Genomic DNA, 17,001 nt, shown 5'->3' with positions numbered 1-17,001 from the left:
ATTTTTGAACTTGTGATGTATCCATTAAAAAAAAAAAATATGTGAAAGATAGTTATAAATGTTTTCAAAGGTATATAAAATTAATACCTCCGGGATTCCGAGTTACGAGCCAACTTCTTCTTTTTCACTACTTTCTTATGAATCCAGGATGTCGCCACGATGAAAGTGATCACAAGAAAGACAACCATCCCCAATATTAAGCCAATCATCAAGGCTGAAGATGTCTGAGAGCTCGTGTCTGAAAATGATTGTCAAGAGAATAATTCCTGTTACTAACTCGAGAGTTGCTGACCAGCAGACACCGCAGGCCTCGCCAGTAATGGAAAATGACGTGACCCGAGTGATCATTCCTTTTTAGTTTCCGCTGACATTGTTAAGACTCAGTTGAAAGACCTTAGTCTTAAGCTCCAAACCACAATCCAACCCGTATTTGTCAGACGCAAAATTGGCCAAGACCTCCAAGAATTGGAGCCCAAATACAGCTAGTTAAGCAACAATGTGTAGTTTAAGGACGGTGCCTACTAATACCGAAGTATTTTTGTGCGGTTTATGACTATGCGGGAAAAGCAGATCTTAGCAAGGGCTATTGGAATCCAAAAAGAAAATTGGGGGTAACCACGCATTTTTCAGGGAAAATTAAGCAACAATATCTCTAAAAAGCGCCAAAACATAAAGCAGTGTATAGGATTTTTTTCCTAAATTAAAGCTTAGTTATCTCTAAAAAATGCATTGTTACCCCCAATTTTTTTTTTTTTCAGATGCTAAAGCATTTGGTAAGTTCTGCTTTCTCCGTATAGTTTTAAACCGCGCAAAAATATTCCTGTATTAGTAGGCACTACCCATAGGAAACCCGAGTATCTGGCGATGCGCAGAACGTATGCGCAGTAACAATAGTAGGCACCGATCTTAAATTACTCAATTATGCTAATCTAAGATCTCACTCCGTTGGACTCGCTTATATTATTCATTCCTTGAGAATGGCGTCATGACGTCGCCGAAACGTCGGAACATTATATCGCTAGTTTTTACTAGCCTGTGTATTTCTAAAGCATTATTAATTATTATCAAATAGAAATAGGAGATTTTATCCATTTGGGGGAATGGAGTAAGGGTGGGGAGGAGATCTACAAATGCCTATTTCTTGGTACTGTTACATATTGCTGTTCAGGAAATTTTAACAGTCGGCCGAAAATCTTTCATTTTTGCCCAAAACCTTTTGTTGGGGCTGTTCAACTTTCAGAAAGGAGGCGTAAAAATCAGCTGCACATAGTAACTGATAGTATCGAATAACAGTAATTGAAAAAATATCCTTGTTTTTTCTGCTTTTAACTCGCGTGCAGAGACTGTGTTCCTGGAACTTACTGACCGAGGCTTGGGTTGAGCAGTGTAGCTGTCAGCGTTGTCAACGTTGACGTTGTTTCAGATAGTAATCTTTCATCTGCATCCCCTATCTAAAATAAATTGTCCCATTTTGCGACCCAATGTAAGACAGTCACAGCGTGATACTGCATGCCGGAGCTGAAATTGACCAATTGGTTCGGAAAGTAACCTATTACGTTGTTCTGATCCATCAAATAGACCATATTAGATATATTAAAATTCAGCTTGGCTACGAGGCTTGGGGAAATAAAACAAATAAATTGAAAACTGTTCATTTCTGAACTTAAATATAACTTCTGTTGTTTTGTTCCCCGAAGCCTCGCAGCCAAGCTATAATTTTAATATATCGGAAATGGTGTATTATTTGATCTCCAACAACAACAAAAGTCTTGCTATGTAAGACAAAAACAGTTTTAAAAACCCGACAACTGACCTTATCGAGCTGTCCCCCACCCCCCGTTAAATATACATCCTGAAGTATCTCAGGGTATGCAAGGCGCTCGTATACATGACAGAAAATGGAAGAAGATTTGGAGTAGCGCCATCTTGTATGCAGATTTCAGTTCCAGGATGAAGTCACTTTAAAGCGCATCCTCCATACCCTCGACCCTTCTTCTAATGAAACTTACAAAGAATCCAAATACTTACCTCTTGGAAACTTGCCTGAGACTGTTCTTATAATCCACCTTCTTGATCTGTTGCTCTCGACCAACTCATACCAGGCGGACATTTCAATCACGTACTGCGCGTCACATCTTAACGGAAGAACATGATGAGTCTTCAAATTATCATCTATTCTAACTTTCTGCCAGGGTACTCGTGTTTCATGTGACTGTATCTCTCGATAGTACACCGAGTACATGGTCAGGGGGCATCCGTTGTCAACAGGTTTGATCCAAGTAACGTTGACATCACAACCTACTGTTTCAGTTTCACTGTTTCTTATCGTAGGGGGTAAGGGTGTAGCTGCACAAGTTTTAAAAAAGACAATACAATAACATTATTTTTGACAACAGTTGCGCCCTAAGAACTGGGAAAACCTTATCAAATTTTAGTGCGTTATTTGAAGAACGTTTTTTTTTATTTTAGTTATCATAGTATTGAATGATAGATCAGACTTGATCGTTTATCTCATGATTGTGTCGGTGTGTAGAGGATCAAAATACGATACTGAATTACACTCAATCAACATGTAGCAAGTCGACATCAACGCCTGATGAAGACGAGGAAACGTTGCTAACCACACTAATGCTTCATAACCGTAAGACAAAAGATCAATTTTGATGTATCAGTTTAATTGGAATATGACCGGATCTAGCGATCATTTTGAAGAAATTTCTGTATTGTACGTAGTTACATAATTTACCAGCTGCTTAATTCACATCTCCTTTTGTTGGCTTGTTTCAGAAGAGCTAAAAACTGCGGACTCTGTTAATAAAGTCATAAACTAAAGAACTGAAAACCATTTACATCATAATCCTGCGTCAAAAATTATATATCTGATACAACCATGCTTCTCAGGATGGCGACCCTGTTCAAAGATTTAATGAGTGGCAATTATCTTAAGTGTTAAAACAGTGATTACCCAACGAAACAAAATCATTATTTTTGCCTCAAAATGAAAGTACGCTATCCAGGAGAGAGTACAATAGAGTAGTAATACCAATAGGTTCCTCTTAGTGTCAAGGAAACCTGGTTCAAGCACCATCCTTATTGGCTGCCGTTGGACAAGACTGTCACGTGACCTTTAACTTTACCTTTAGTTCCAGTTTTGAAGTTCCATATGTTGCTGTTCTCCTTGTCACTTTCTCCAAGTGAGGAAAGAAAGGTGACTGTTATTTCATACTGTTTCCAGCAGTGGAGGTGAAGGCTATAAGTGGTGGTGTTTCGGCTGACAGTAATTGTTTTCCAGTGGCCTTTCTCTTCTCTGTAGTTGACGTTGTACTGCACAACAGGACATATTCGGTTTAGAGGAGGCTCCCATTTGACTAGAACGGTTCCATCTTTAACTTCCTTGATCCTGTTTAAGACCACAGGTACACCTGCCCAGGATCGTAAATAGAAACATGATTATCTTAACGTTTTAAATATGGTGGAAGAAAAAGATTAGCTATGAAAAAGTGTTCAATCCTCCGAAGCACACTGTTTGGATAGTTTACAAATGTAAATGCATGGCTTGTGATGGAGTTGCACTTGTTTATTTATTATAGTTTTAGGTTCAGTCCAGGTAATACAAATCACTTTAGTACTAATATTAAGTAGAAGAAAATGCTTATAAATTAAAACAAATAACGAGAAAAAAAATTTCACAGAAAAATGGAGGACTAGATGTTTACCTTTCGTGCCAGTAGAAGAGTTTAACTCGAGTTTAGCGGAGTGTGACTTGATCCTGGTACGTTCGATCTTTCTTAAAGCCGATATGTTGCATACGATAACTTGTTCATCGGTATATAGCGCATCCACACTCAAATATTTATGCCTCTCGCACAAGCAATTTTCAGCGAAACATTTCTGCTCTCATCACGCTAGTAGTTTTTAAATTATTTTTTAAAACTTTCCTATGGTGAAAGGATGACTAAACTCATGCAACGTGAAGAAACAGACAAAAACACCCTAAGAAACAAGTAATTTAAATTAAAAATAAAACTCCAGACCGAGTAGTTTAGCCGGTTTGAAGATCGTGATAGGGCTTAGTTTTATTATCAGTCAATCAAAACTAATGATTTAAATTTCAGCTAATTTCACTCATGCCACTACGAAATCTGGTAATGCAATCAGTGACTGGTGTTTATAAAGGCGAATTACACACCAACCTCTTAGTTTATTGATTTCATTCACTGACAAAGCTGTACCAAACACGTAAAGATCCATTACTGATCCGTAGAACTGGTGTTCGTCCTGGTGATCGTCATTCCCAATCTTGTATGGCCTCCCAATGGGTTTGTAGAAGAATGTTCCCTTAGGCTGATAGGTACGATAACCTTCCCTTTTGCCGTCAATGTAGAGTAACGAAGACCCTTTTACGTGATTCCAGGTGACTGCCACGTGCGTCCAGGTGTCCAAGGCAACAACAGTGCTACTTTCAACAATATACCAGCGATAGTTATCCTTGAAGCTACGGCGTGCAAATTTCAACAAACGGTTTCCAATATAGAAAAGAAACTGCCATGTGGAATGCCACCGGTCATTATATATCGCCATATCGTGCCCTTGAAGGATCCTCGTGAGTTTTATCCAACAAGTAATTGTAAAACTCCTGTCGTTCAGATAGACTATCGGAGTAGTGGCGAAGGTATTTGATTTGTCGAAGATGGGAGCCTTGCTTCCTAGACACCACCCTTCGATAAAGAATGGCTTGCCACTGAAACTGAGATAGGAAAAAAAAAGCTAATAAAAGTGTAACTGTTCAACCTTAAAAAAAAGTACTCCATTTAAAAAGTGTAACCTTCTTTCAAAGATCCCTTCAGGAAATTGATTAGTATTTTTCTATTCGCGGTTATTAACGTTGATGATCAAAATCCAATCCGATGCCAAGTACCATTTTATCCGTATTTCAGAGACGTATGAACAGTCAGTTATGGTGACAAACAACGGTTGGTGATCTTTTTTTTATTCTTAATTTAGCTAAAATGATTTACATGTCAACCTTGAACAGGATTATGTTGTTCGAAACATATAGTTCTATTTCAACGGAACTTTTTTCCTACAAAAAACTATAAGGTTTTACTGGTCGCTCAAATATATAGTAATTAAACTACCTTATGTCCTGATCGCTGCCATCTAGCTTCCAGTGGCCAAGGACGCTCATCTCTAAAAATGCAACAACAGGTACAAACACGTTAGTTGGGCTCATTATCATGTGTCCTTGCGTATCGCTTGTAGTAAATTGAGTAAATCTTGGCGTTAGATGTATCAAAAAATGTCCTAAACTCATTAAAAGGTGGCTTCCGATCCCTTGTCTCTACTTGTGAACCAGTCCAGAAACGCTGGATCAAAGAAGGTCTGCCAAAAATAGCAAGACTTTATGTTCAGTGCACTTTGGAGTTTATATGGATAGTTCAGATTATTTATATGCAATCTTATTAAAATAGGAACTTGGAGTGTGGATTCATGTTTGCAAATTGACCTCAACAGTGTAATGCACAGATACCTGACGGAGGCATCCTACAGCATCTGAAAGTTTCAATACAGTGCAACTTGTCACAGGCTCCCTTATATACACCCACTAGATAGGACCAGTCTTGACATTTACTCCAGCCTGTTTTTGCTATTGAAACCGTCACATTGTGATTATAGCAGTCCAGGGGAACGCTTTTGAAGTTTCCAGGTCTGCAGCATGTTGCTTGCTTGATGTTATGCAGCCCAGTCCCAGTATCACTGGAGCGGTAAAATCCTTGAAGAAAATATCCGTGGGGACAGACAGCCCAGGTGTGGTTGCTATGTTTGGAAATAAATATATAGTCGAGCAAAATGCGGTTAAATGAATATGAATATATGAAACTTAAATTTGATTTTTCTCCAGCAGTTCAAATATTCGTTCCCTATATAAATGTTCCGCATTCATTCATCCTTCACGGATACACTGCGAACTTACAATATGACCAGACCCCGTTCCCTATATAAATGTTTCGCATTCATTCATTCTTCACGGGTACATTGCAAACTTACAATATGACCAGACCCCGTTCCCTATATAAATGTTTCGCATTCATTCATTCTTCACGGGTACATTGCGAACTCACAATATGACCAAACCCCAGTTTGCTTGATAGTTTAGTTGGTAGAGCACTGTACCGGCATAGCAGAGGTCATGGTTTCGGATCCCGGTAGCCTTTATTTTTTTTTCTTTTCGCAACTCGTTAGTTGCGTAAATAACCGCGAAGGGTCTGTCTTCTATTTAAAATGCGGTTAGTTGCTTGATTTTTAATTCGATTTCGAAAGAAACTCAATCGTTTAGTTCAAAGAAAATACTCGGACCTCGATAAAAACGGAAAATAATTACATTGGTGCTCTATCTAATCAACAGCCCAAATCACAGATCCATGGCACCAATAAAGCTAAATCAAGGACAAGTATTCGAAAATCAAATTATTTCGAGGAAAATTTGCTGCCTTAACGACAACTGAACCTTGCAATTGCAATTGCAATTGAGCCTTGCAGCAGAATGTTCTTCAATACCTAAAACCAATTTAAAGTCACTTATTTTACTGACCTGCTTAGAGAAGTTTTCCAGTCTGTTATTTGACAAACAAGTGTTTGATCTTGGTATTCCTGTGGAGGTGTGCAGCATCTTCCTTTTGTAACATGGTCCATGCCGCCATTTTTTCCAGACGATTTTGTCCAGACTCCATTCAGGTATCTTCCCATAGAGCAATTTACCCATCCTGGTTGACTTTGAAAGTTAGCTTCAACACAGCAGTTATCTCCTGGAACCAAAAAATATCAGCTGTTGCTAAATGCGTCTAGTAGTAGAGTTCTACTTTACAATAAGCCGAAAAGTTGCTTCTTGGCTTCTATCAACGAATAGCTTTTAGCAGACTTGTGTGCCCTCTCAGATAAGTCTATCGGAAATGAGCTAATATAATGACAGCTTGTGTTCCTGTGGTAAATTCCAATCAATTTACGTTATTTCTCCAAGTCAAGATGCAAACCGGAGAATAGAATATACTAGTACTCCCGCCAAAAGTAAGTCTGTATTTTAGACCAGTATATTGTGACCAGAGAACTATTGAGGCTAACATTTCCACTCTGCTTGTTGCATGGACTTTAGTTACCTTGACTGAACTGACATCATTGTTAGACAGTATTATTTTCTTTCATTTCAAGGGAACCTTTAATTTGGCAGGAACTGATATTAAAAGTACCATCAGAAATTACCTCCTAGTGTTCTAAATTTCCACACCTCGCTGTCATTGATCGAACTCTCTCCATATGAATTTAGAGACGTAACTGCTATTTCATATTCTTTCCAACAGTGAAGGTGGAGGATATAGCTTGTCGCAGTTCTATTAACGGTGACCGAGCTCAATTTGCCTTTGTTGGCCTGTGAAAATATTTCTCTATAGTTGACTTTGTACTGCTCAACTGGACAGGCGCCATCCAAGAGAGGCTCCCATTTGACTAGAACGGTTCCATCTTTAACTTCCTTGGTCTTGTTTAAGACAACAGGTACACCTGCCCAGGATCGTAAAAAGAAATATGATTATCTTAACGTTTTAAACTTAATGGTGAAAGAAAAAGAAAAGCTATGAATAAATGTTCAATCATCCGAAACACACTGTTTGGAAGGTTTATGAATGTAAATGCATGGCTTGTGATGGAGTTGCACCTATTTGTTTATCATAGTTTAGTCTCCAGGTAATCCACTTAAGTACTAATATTAAATAGAATCAAATACTTATGAATAAATAAAAAAAAATGACGGGATTTACAATTTCACAGAAAAATGGAGGACTAGATGTTTACCTATCGAGACGGTAGAAGAGTTTAACTCGAGTTTAGCGGAGTGTGACTTGACCCTGGTACGTTCGATCTTTCTTAAAGTCGATATGTTGCATACGATGACTTGCCCATCGGTATTTAGTGCATCCACACTCAAACTTTTATGCCTCTAGAACACGCAAGTTTCAGCGAAACATTTCTGCTTGTTTCGCGTTAGTAGTTTTTAAATTATCTTTAAAAACTTTCTTATGGTAAAAGGATGACTGAATTCATGCAGCATGAAGGACGAGACAAAAAGACCCTTTGAAACAAGTAATTTAAATTAAAAATAAAACTCCAGATCGAGTAGTTTAGCCGGTTTGAAGATTATAGGGCTTCGTTTTATTATCAGTCAATCAAAACTGATTTCACTTATGCCACGAGGAAGACTTAAAACAAGTGACGTATGTTTATAAAGTGATATTAGACACCAACCTCTAAGTTCATTGATTTCATCCAGTGATAATGCCGTGCCAAAAACATAAAGATCCATAACTGATCCGTGGAACTGATGATCGTCCCAGTGGCCGTCATTTCCAATTTTGTATGGCTTTCCTGTGGGTTGGTAGAAGGATACTTCTCTGGGGGGATACGTACGGTAACCTACGTTTTTACCATTGACATAAACTGTCGAATTTCCAGTTGCGTGATCCCACGTGACCGCTACGTGTGTCCAAATGTTCGAAGAAACTTTAACGCCACTCTCAAGGTAGTACCACGTAAAGCTGTTATCGGGGCTATAGCTATGGCGACTAAATGCGACCTTCCAGTTTATGAGACTAAGATAAAACTGCCATGGATAATTCCAGTCGTTATAAATCACTTCGTTGCCCGTTACAAGGCTCCTCATTGGTTTTATCCAACAGGAAATGGAAAAACTCCTGCGATTGAGATAGACTATCGGAGCAGTGGCGAAGGAATTTGATTTGTTGAAGATGGGAGCCTTGCTTCCAGGACACCACCCTTCGATAAAGGATGGATTACCACTGAAACTGAGATAAGAAAAGCGTCAGCCAATAAGTGTTTAACCGTTCAACCTTTAACAATATCACTTCATTTAAATAGAGAAAGCCTTTGAAAAATCCCTTCTGGGAATTGATTAGTGGTTTGCTTTGTTTTCTATTCGTAGTTAAACGTTGATGATCAAAACCCAATCCGATGCCAAATACCATTTTATTCGTATATCAGAGACGTATGAACAGTCGGTTATGGTGGCAAGCAACGGTTGGCAATTTTAAGAATAAAATTTAGATTAAATGATATACATGTCAACCTTGAACAGGATCATGTTGTTCGAAACATATAGTTCAATTTCAGGGGCAGAGGCGAAGAAATTCGATTGGTTAAAAATGGGAGCTGTGCTGCCAGGACACCTTCCTGCGATAAACGGCGGCAAACCACTGAAACTAAAATAGCAAGGAAAAAACTTGTTAACACTTGTCTTTGTATGTAACGAGGTAGCGCAGAGCCATAATTAATTACAAAGTTACTTGTGGTGATAGCTTTTCATGAATATTTGTAGATATAAAGCCCAACCAAATACCGAGGTTTTAATTTCAACCCACAGTTATCCCATTTTTCTCATCTATCTATCAAATACATGAGATGAATAAAATAGTGTTTTATTCAGTTTTCTGACCGATCGGAGCAGCAAAGGCTACAAACCAATTTGGTGTGCTCTAACACGAAGAACAACAAGATGGCGAGTTTGTGCGCCATGTTTGTCTGGCCCGTTCGACAAGAATTGAACTGAAGGGAAAGTCTCCGCCTCCGTCTTGGAAAGTTCCCATCAAAAAACATTTGCAAGATTTAAAGTGCTGCCATTTTTTCCGGCATCCATTAATTGTTGTTCGGCGAATCAGGAAAGTTGGAACCTCTTGAAATATGCTACCGTTTGAACACGATTCAAAATTCCACAGCATTTTCCATCGCTTTTTCTTCAGCCATTGCCAATGATTTTTCTAACATATTGGCCTTTGAGACGGAGTTTTTCCCCTTCAGTTTAAATCTCGTCGAACGGGCAAAGCAAACATGGCAAGCAAACTGGCTTTCTTGTTGTTCTTTGTGCTGGTCTTTGGCCTTTTGTTGCATACAATACAAAATACAAAAGTTTTTCCGCCCAATCAAGAGCCAGTATTTGCTCGGCCGATTGGATGTTGTTCGTAACAAATCTGTTCCCAGGTGTTCTTACTTTTCCTCCCTATTTTTTCCCCGTCCGTTTCGAGTTTTTTCTTGTCCGCAATATCTGCCCCTGGGTCAGCCGCCAACCTTTAAATGGTTTGAACTTGAACTGCTGATGAGGAATTGGGATTTTTTTCGTAAGGCATCTAACAATTATACAGCACATTAAACTGGATTTAACTGCCAATTTTTGGAAACGAACATATATTTAGTTACTCTATACCAAATCCCCACCACACCACGCCCCCTCCCCCACCCGCCCTCGCTTGTGACATTCATTGGTGTACCTGGTTTACCGAACGTGCACAGAAACAGTTAGCTGCCTTCCAAGGAAATGTTAATGGCGACAATTTTAATACAGAAACGGAAACCCACCAACCCAACAATACCAGTTGAATACCATTCCTAAGAGCTTTGATGTGAAACACTCTTATAAAAATACAAATTGCATGACCAACCTTATGTTCTGGTCTCGCCCATCCAATAACCAGTGGCCAAGGACTATGTCCTCTAAAACACAAGATTACAATGATATTACTTCAAGGAAGTACCAAGCAAGATTATCGCCAGTTATAATAATCCAAGGAAAAAAACTGTAACAGGAACAGGAATTGCGAAAATTGCAACTGTTAAACAGTCAATCTTGTGCAGGATTCCTGTTGATGTGTAAACGTCCGCCGTTTAACTCTATGAATCTATGGAAATTTTCATCAGTTTTTCGTAAAAGTAACTTAAATAGTAAATACTAACAAGAATTTGTAAACGTGACTTTTCAATTTATTTTTCAGCAATTCTACTGCTTCGAATTATTTTTTCCTTCTTTCGTTGGAAAGATACGCATATTAAGTTCCCGTTTTAGCTATTTTGAACCAAAGTTGTTTGATGGAGCATGGATTCTGGTGTAATTTATTTAACTTGTTATTGCATGGTATTTTCCCTGGTTAACTCGTCAAACCGATTGCTAACTGTCCAGTTGCTATGATGACCGACCTTGTGTTCATAAGCGGTTGCATTGCTATCTTAAATTGCATATGTGATTTCAGTCCACGCATTTCTGTTCCACGCCACTTTGTAATTCATTTCGTTCACTTCCCTCACTTTTTACTGAGTTAAATGATAAGATATGATTCTAGGATGTAATCATCGTTTTATCCAATTCTTTTTCCTTGATCAGATATTACGATAACAAAACATTACTCTCCTGCATATGATTATTCAAAAAAATTTCCTTTTGGGTACAAAAATATCATTGCCATACTTAAATTCCTTAAGCAGATCACTGATGTATCTTCATCGTGATCTCTATTTTGGGTTCTCCATCCAATATGCCAACAATTCGTCAAGGAACTTCCATTTTCTACGCATTGTACTTCGTCCAGCCATATGGGGCCACTTCCCGCGTCAAACTGGGAGGTTTTTGGAGCACTAAGGGCCTTATTGAGCGTTTAATACAGGTAATTTCCCCTGATCAGATACTGCGATAACAAAACACCATTCTCCTGCATGCGATTATTCCAAAAATAATTATTTGGGGTACGCAAGTATCATTGTCATACTTAAGTTCCTTAAGCAGATCACTGATGCATCTTCAGTGTGGTTACAATTATGGATATTCCAGCCATTGTGCCGGCAATTGGTCAAGGAATTTTCAGTGCCCACGCACTGTACTTCATCCAACCATATGGGGCCACTTCCATCACCAAACCGCGCGTTTTTTGAAGCACTAAATGCCTTTTTGAATCCAAGCTCATGACAAACGACATGGGCGTCTTTCATATCCCAGTTGTCGTCACAAATAGTTCCCCAGGTGCCATTGTGGAAAATTTCCACTCTTCCTTCTCCATTGAAGTTTCCATTTGCTAGTCTCAAATAATTACCCGCTGCAAGATCAAAAGTAATTGCAGACAAAAAGACAAAAAATAGTCAATTCAACTTGGTAAATTAAATTTGTTGTATTTGTTATTTAGAAGTTATGAACAAAATTGAACCGGATCGAGATGCATTTTAAAACAATTGCAAGAGAATAGAAGAAAGTTTTGGCCAACTAAATTGTGAATGTAGTAATGAGTGATGTCAATAATTTAATTATAAAAAGAGCTAAAGCTTGATATCCTGTGCTATGGGGCATCGGTATGAATCTTGACATCTTGGGAATTGCTCTAAATGGCTCCAATTTTTTAATACCTTTGACGTAAGGAGATCAATCTGTGTAACCTTTTGCGAAGATTTGTTCCCAGTTTTATCTTGTTTCAACTTCAGAGACAACAAAACGGCTCCATATCTGTCACTGTTTCATCTGATCAGCTATCATACGTGAACAAAATATCATTCCTGGGCCCAGGCTTAAGCTTCTTGTTTGGAATTAATTTGTATAAGTACTAAATTCACTTTGAATATTTATTAAGTTATTAAGTTCTTCAGCTTTTATTTTTGTTCATGGTATTTGCCCAGATTAACTACTCAAAACGCTTGCTAACTATACAGGTGCTCAGCTGATTGTATCCTAAATTTGTGTTGATTAGCGGTTGCATTCTTATCTTGAATTGCATGTCACCTTATTTCGCACATTTCTGCTCACTACTTGGTAGTTCAATTTCGTCTAGTCAACACAGCATCTGCCTCTTTTTTCTTTTAAAGAAGACATACCTCTTCCTTTATTTTTGTTTTTAAGGATTAGATATTATTTTAGAATGCATTAGCGTTTTATCCAATTCTTTTCCACTGACCAGATAATGCGATAACAAAACATTATTCTCCTGCATGCAATTATTCCAAAAATAATTATTTGGGGTACACAAATATTATTGTCATACTTAAATTCCTTAAGCAGATCACTGATGCATCTTCATTGTGGTCACAATTGTGGATATTCCATCCATTGTGCCGGCAAGTCGTCAAGGAACTTTCAGTACCCACGCACTGCACTTCATCCAACCATATAGGGCCACTTCCTGCACCAAACCGGGCTTCTTTTGGAGCACTAAGGGCCTTACTGAACCCAAGCTCATAACAAACGACATTCGCGTCTTTCATGTCCCAGTTGTCGTCACAAATAGTTCCCCAGATGCCATTGTAGAAAATTTCCACTCTTCCTTCTCCTTTGAAGTTTCCGTCAGCTAGTCTCAAATAATTACCCGCTGCAAGATCAAAAGTAATTGCAGATAAAAAGGCAAAAATGGTCAATTCAGTTCGGTAAATGAGATTTCTTGTATTTGTTATTTAGAAGTTATGTAAAAAAAATTGAAGTGGATCGGATACATTTTAAAACAATTGCAAGAGTTTTGGCCCACTAAGTAGTAAATGTAATAGTGAGTGATGTCAATAATTTGCGCATTTCTGCTCACTACTTGGTAGTTCAGTTTCGTCTAGTAGCATTAGTATCTGCCTCTTCTTTCCTTTTGTAAAAGACATAGCGCTTCCTTCATTTGTGTTTTTAAGGATTAGACATTATTTTAGAATGTCATCAGCGTTTTATCCAATTCTTCTCCCCTGCCCAGATAATGCGATAAAAAAAACAATATTCTTCCGCATGCGATTATTCCAAAAATAATCATTTGGTTACGCAGATATCATTGTCATACTTAAATCAGTCGTTAGGCAGATCACTGATGCATCTTCACTGTGGTCACAATTGTGGATATTCCATCCATTGTGCCGGCAAGTCGCCAAGGAACTTTCAGTACCCACGCACTGCACTTCATCCAACCATATAGGGCCACTTCCTGCACCAAACCGGGCTTTTTTTGGAGCACCAAGGGCCTTACTAAACCCAAGTTCATAACAAACGACATGTGCGTCTTCCATATCCCAGTTGTCGTCACAAATAGTTCCCCAGATGCCATTGTAGAAAATTTCCACTCTTCCTTGTCCTTTGAAGTTTCCATTTGCTAGTCTCAAATAATTACCCGCTGCAAGATCAAAAGTAATTGCAGACAAAAAGGCAAAATATTGTCCATTTAACTTTGTAAATGAGATTCGTTGTATTAGCTATTTAGAAGTTATGAACAAAATTGAACCGGATCGAGATTGCCCCCCCCCCCCCCTCCCCCTACGACCCCCAAGTTTTGAATACCTTTCGCGTAAAGAAATCAAACTGTGTAACATTTTACGAAGATCTTCCCCCGGTTTTATCTTCTTTTAACTTCATAAATGACGAAACGGCTCCATATCTGCCACTGTTTCATCTGATCCTTCACCATACGCCAACAAAACATCATTGCTGGGCCTAGGTTTAAACTTCTTGTTTGGGATTAACTAGTATAATTATAAGCACTTAATTCACTATGACAGTCCCACCACTCGCATATGACAAATTGTATGCGCCCACAAATCTAGTAAGTGGTATTTTATCTTCCCACAAATCTGATAAGTTCACATTCATGTGAAATGTATCCATATTCCCTGTCATACCCCGGATCTAAATAGAGACGTATACTCTAGGATCAGTGGACAAAGGTGACACTTGAAACTTTGAATGTTTAATTGTTTGTTGGTTATAGAACTTTGAAGTGTTCCTCCTATTGAATTCATCAAACGAATATGTAAAGAAGAAAACAAAACTGAAAATTAACTATTATTATTATCATTATTATTATTATTATTATTATTATTATTATTATTATTATTGTTATTATTATACGTAATAAATGTTCGTGGAAAACGAAGAAGTTATGATGTCATCTTGTTTCACGACAGATCATACGCCCAGTACTACCGAATTTCATGAACACTGAAATTTCTAGCTGAATCCCTCCCTGCCCCAACGTAACCAGCTACCTCCAAACCTTGCAGACGAGTAAATAGCATTGACTTACCAGAGGGCATGACCATTAGACTTGTACAGGTCTGTCAATAGAAAATGGAAAGGTTAAAGGTAACACAAAGTTTTTCTTGGCATCCATTTTCATCCTATCCACCCTACGTTATGGCTCATTCAATAGCCTTTTTGAAGTAATTTATCAAACACGAGAAAGCGTGTTTCATCAGATATCCAAACACTGAGAGGTAGGTTGAAAAAAAGAGGCGCAGCCGAGTTTTTTTAAACGACTTCGAGATGTTTGGATGTCTGATGAAACACACTTTCGAGTGTTTGATATGGCTTCTCAAATGATCAATAATTTTTGGAGAAATTCAAGCCTAAAGTTGGCAAAATTTTATGGTAATTAGGATCACATATCCAAGCCACGGTCACGGTAGTGATTTTCTTTGTTTTCTTTTAATGAATTATTAATGAATTTGAGAAGTTTATTGAGTCCATGGAACAATCTAATCTAATCTAATTCTTCCAAGTCCGCTCCCTAACTTTCTCGCCGAGGGCAGCAACAATCATAATGATAAATATCATGACAGTTTCAAGCCCTTCATGGCCACGAATAGCGGAATTAGTTAGGAATCACAAAGTCTTGAAACAGCACTATTGAAACAACAGTGCATATAGCACTTAAAGAAATTACGTTAAAGAAAAAACAACTAACTTGAATTGAAATTGCAAACTTGTTTATCTACTTAAAATAAACTGATAAAAATGCCAAGCTGATCAATTAGAATTTGATGATAAATAGCTTTATGAGATTATTCTTGTCAGTTTATTAGCTCGTATGAATATCATCACCTCAGATATTTATTTAAGGTTGAGACAAAAACTGGATGTTTTAGTTTGATGTTGAAACGTATTCCTCTTCTGAATATTTTAGCAGCTGAACATTTTTGTTAGGATGAAATCTTGTCTTATTGATTATTCGAAGTGCTAATGCACTTCTGAAAACTCCATCTGCACTAATATCTCGCGACTTAAGACAAAATGTTTTATCAATATTAATAAGAAAAGTATTTTTTTTTCTTGCTGGGGTGAGGACCTTAAAGAAGCGTACATTTAATCCAAACGCATTTGCCTGTTGAATAAGTCACCACAAAAAGTGCTTTCGGCCTAAAACGGAGCTGTAAAATCCTAAGGATCCCAAGGATCGACACTTATGACTGTTGTTTAGTTCATTTACTTACTCACCGTGAATATTACTATCCACCCACTGTTCATCGTTGTCTTCGTTACTCCTTACTCGTCTTCCGTGCCCAGACGGACAAACTGCATGAAAGAAAAACAAAACAATTAAACAAACATGGACATTTAGCGCATGTTTTAAAAATAGGTACGCAACACGCACATGTGTCTACTGCAAATACTTGTGGAAATAAACTAAAAAGTGAAATCCTTGGGTGCAAAAATTCTCAAGTCGGACATATATCGAGGAGAGACAAGGTTAGGTGGTTCTATCCTGGTGATATTTTACATGTTGCGCCTTTACTGTTACTGCCTATAATCCACATATTTAAACTTTGGATGTTTGGAATTGAAAAATTTCACACCTTTTCGAAACTAATGATTATTTGATCCAGTTCTTGAAGAAAACAAGGGAGTTTAAATTCGCTATGTAAGCTTGGTTCACACTGTCGACATAATTTCATAACGACATAAAGAAAAGATTATAGTCTTTTTCTTTATGCTGTTATGATCATGTCATTATGTTGCTGTGTCATTACGATATAAAAAACCATTACCCGCTAACAATTTTAACAGATAAAGAATAAATGTAATTCCGATATGGAAAACAAATGCAAGGGAACGTTGGTGTACTTAATTGTTATATTTCGATATGATACTATATCATCTTCAGACTAAGGTAACAACAAGTAGCTATGATTTAAATTACTGAAAGATGGTAAATTAGCAATTTAAAACATGGACATGAAAATACAAAACTAGACGTTAATGTCAGAAGAATAAGCATAGTTCTCTGCTAGCTTTTAAACCATTGTTCAAAGATGGTACTGAACGCTTGATATGGTAGGCTTCTTTGTATAGTAGTAAATTCCAATTATCATCGTTGTCTATTATCTTGGTGTTAACACGCACGATATGGGTGAGATATTCTTTGTTCATTGCAGTAGAATGTGGGTTGTTAT

General features: G+C 37.8%; 1 protein-coding gene across 1 annotated transcript; it reads right to left on the bottom strand.

The window, feature by feature from the left end:
- Window positions 1-87: 87 nt before the first annotated feature.
- Window positions 88-16,129, bottom strand: LOC146479249 (uncharacterized; the record flags this gene model as incomplete). The annotated part of the gene is made up of 15 exons (XM_085111138.1): window positions 16,046-16,129; window positions 14,856-14,886; window positions 13,623-13,949; window positions 12,855-13,178; window positions 11,598-11,921; window positions 10,500-10,551; window positions 8,296-8,852; window positions 7,258-7,554; window positions 6,593-6,806; window positions 5,531-5,817; window positions 5,139-5,190; window positions 4,194-4,747; window positions 3,138-3,422; window positions 2,029-2,346; window positions 88-238 (listed from the first exon to the last, which is right to left on the bottom strand). Coding segments are annotated over exons 1-15 (3,803 nt in total), but the record flags the coding sequence as incomplete, so codon positions are not given.
- Between the last annotated feature and the right edge of the window lie 872 nt (window positions 16,130-17,001).

This window comes from Pavona decussata, unplaced genomic scaffold (assembly GCF_977016875.1).
Source record: "Pavona decussata unplaced genomic scaffold, jaPavDecu1.1 SCAFFOLD_61, whole genome shotgun sequence".
NCBI lineage: Eukaryota > Metazoa > Cnidaria > Anthozoa > Scleractinia > Agariciidae > Pavona > Pavona decussata.
The sequence above is the reverse complement of the archived record's forward strand: the minus strand, read 5'-3'. Positions and strand labels throughout refer to the sequence as shown.